This window comes from Trichechus manatus, unplaced genomic scaffold (assembly GCF_000243295.1).
Source record: "Trichechus manatus latirostris isolate Lorelei unplaced genomic scaffold, TriManLat1.0 scaffold00086, whole genome shotgun sequence".
Taxonomy (NCBI): domain Eukaryota; kingdom Metazoa; phylum Chordata; class Mammalia; order Sirenia; family Trichechidae; genus Trichechus; species Trichechus manatus.
In genome coordinates this window covers 8,249,144-8,252,081 of record NW_004444022.1, presented here as the reverse complement: position 1 = coordinate 8,252,081, position 2,938 = coordinate 8,249,144, and the positions used below count along the sequence as shown (strand labels likewise).

The window sequence follows — 2,938 nt, the reverse complement described above, 5'->3', positions numbered from 1 at the left end:
ATTCCAACTCATAGCGACCCTATAGGACAGAGTAGAACTGCCCCATAGGGTTTCCAAGGAGTGGCTGGTAGAATCGAACTGCTGACCTTTTGGTTAGCAGCCTGAGCTCTTAAACCACTTTTCCACCAGGGCTCTGGAGAACTGTTTAGGAGGTGATAAGATTGTGTCCCTGGGTGGTGCAAACTGTTAGCTGCTAAATGAAAGGTTGGAGGTTCGCATCCACCCAGAGGTGCTTTGGAAGAAACTCCTGGTGATCTGCTTCCAAAACTTCAGCCTTTGAGAACCCTATGGTGCACAGTTCTACTCTAACATGCATAGGGTTGCCGTGAGTCAGAATTGACTTGATGGCAGCTGGTTGTGGTGAAGGTTGATTGTGGGATGTGGGAAAGAAGCGCGTGTCAGTGGTGACTCCTGGTAGAAAGAAGAGAATGTTTTAAGATGTGAGGAGTGGCAACTTGTCTCCAATGCTTCTGGAGGTCAAATCGGGTAAGGCGTGAAAGTATTTAATGGCATTAGGGACACGGAGGTCTTTGGCCATAGTGAGAGCCATTTTGGAGGAACGATGGGAGCTAAAAACTGACTGGAGTGAGCTGAGGTGTGAGTAGGAGTTGAGGGGATCCATATAGCTGGTAACATGGCCTGTGTAAACCACTGCCTCTGAGGTGGTGGGCTGTGAGTGGTGGAAGGGTGAGAGCAACCTCACCTCCTGTGCTCACAGCTGCCGTCCCTAAGTTCTGACTTAAGTACCTCGTGTTTTTTTCTTCTTTGCGTTCCCTTCCCAGTGGGAAGCCTTCAGCCTTCCAGAACTACAGAATTTCTTGCGCATCTTGGACAAGGAAGAAGATGAGCAGCTGCAGAACCTGAAGAAGCGCTACACAGCGTATAAGCACAAGCTTGAAGAAGCTCTCAGTGAGGTGTGGAAACCTGATTAGAGCGAGGGGCTCATCACCACTCAGGAACGGTGCGGGCTGTTCGGAGCGAGTGAAACATGCTCAACCTATATACAAAACAGCAGCCAAGTGTCTCTCTTTTCCGAGGGCTGTTTTCTTGCCCTGTGATGTAAGGGTCTTATCTCCAGATTTAGTTCTCCAAGCCAGGTCACACAGCATCCTGCACCGTAAGCATCCTGCGTAAGGGACTGGGCAAGCTTGTAATGTATGTCACAGCACTGCGATATTGCCTCTCGCCAAGCTGTGAATCTGTAGTGCTCATCAGGCAGCATTCTAGAGTGCTTTGAAGCATGAACTCTGGGTTTTATTTTTCTTCTTTTTAGGTATTTTAACTATATGATGATGATGTTAAGCTTAAGGATGTGCAAATGATTTTTAGAAAGCTTAACAAGGAATCGGAATACTTGTTTTATGTTGAAACTACCTTTTTATGTCAAAGGAAAGTATCCATGTGAATTGAAAGGCACAGGAAGCCAGGAACAATCAGGAGTTTGTGAAGGATTTTGTAGGCATTTGACGAAGAAAGTAAAGAGCAAGTTTGGAAGAAGGTGTGAGTTGAGGTGGAGAGTACTGAGGGGCTGGTAAGGATGGTTTGGGTAGTAAGTTTATAGTAGAGGAAGAAGGTGTGTTTGTAAACTAGTTAAAATGCATTTGGTTTTGAGATGTTAAACCCATTTTAGGATGGTTTGATTTCCCGGTGGGTAAAATGTAGGAACATAGTCAAGGAAGGTAGGATTAAACCAAAGAAGAGGGCCATGAAGTCTGGAGCTGAGAAGAGAATTGCAAACTTGGACAGAGAGGGGCCTTAAGCCCCGTTTCTGCCCGTGTGGAGTGGAAGTTCTAATTGGTGTAGTTTCTCTGGCCAAGGGGGGCAGTTCCCAAGGTCTAATGACTATTTGCTAACTCCGGTTAAGCTGTAGTTTTTCTAGAGGTGGTTTTTAAGGTTAAAAAGGGGGAGGAATGGGTCAGCTGTTTTCCTCGATTGTCAGCTAGGAGATTTATCAGGTAGAAGGCTCACAGGCCGTGACAATGACTCTTTTCTTCCCTTCCCTTCCTTTCTCTTTCCTTTTTATATTTTCCCCTTTCATCCCCTCTTGCTTTCCTCTCCCTTACTTCCTTTTATAAATTGAATATTACATAGAACAGGGATAGTGATTAAAAACCCAATTCACTTCCAAATCCTCAGACTACTTGACTATAAGGAGGAGGCAGCAAGAAAGAGGAACGTACATATGCAATTGACCGTGCAACAGGGTTTTTTGTTTTTTTTTTAATGGAAATATTTATTTTAACAAAAGTACATGTTCCTACCAACCAAAGAAATGCCTGTGCAATGGAAACCTTCCTTAATCAGGTTAAATAACCTCATTTTATGCAGTGATTACCTGAGAACAATGGGAAAGTTTTTGTGCTGTTGTTACACAGAGGCCTGACAGTCTGTTTTAAGTCTAGGTATTTTTTGTTTATAAATTCCCAAGGAATTGTTAACACTTTGGTGACACTTAATGGATTCTTTTTGAAACTCCAAGGTGCTTCAGTTCTTTGCCTAAGTGAACTGTGCCTTTTATTGCATTTCTGTTCCTCTCTCGGTGGCTCTTCTGACTTTTCAAAGAATACCCATCTTGGTGGAGGCAGAATTTAAGTGTTGGCTGTGCTGTGCCACACAATTACTGAGACAATCATATCTTCCTAAGCTCTTAAGGAAAGTTAAAAAAAAAAAAAAAAAGTAGAACTAGCTATAAAATATGTATGGCACATTTTGTTTAATTTTGCATGTAACTTTTCAGTGCATTGATGAGGTTTTAGTGACATCGTCATCAAACACCTTGCCTTTATTGTTCAGGGACTGCTTTCATGATTTTTATCCTGGTTTTACTATTGAGACTAAGGCTTGGGTTTGAGTATTCTGTTATCAACCACCTGGTCTTTTTAATTACCCATCCCAGTTCAACTGTAAGCTTATATTTTGTGAAGCATTTGTTTCTCAG

General features: G+C 42.9%; 1 protein-coding gene across 1 annotated transcript in view; it reads left to right on the top strand.

Annotated features, from left to right (window-relative positions):
* The window catches only part of RASSF3 (Ras association domain family member 3), a 78,881-nt gene extending 76,205 nt beyond the window's left edge, over positions 1–2,676 (top strand). Inside the window, exon 5 of the mRNA XM_004381549.2 lies at positions 783–2,676. Coding sequence (XP_004381606.1) covers positions 783–932 — 150 coding nt within the window. The 3' untranslated portion in view covers positions 933–2,676. The remainder of the gene's footprint in view (positions 1–782) is intronic.
* Positions 2,677–2,938: the final 262 nt, after the last annotated feature.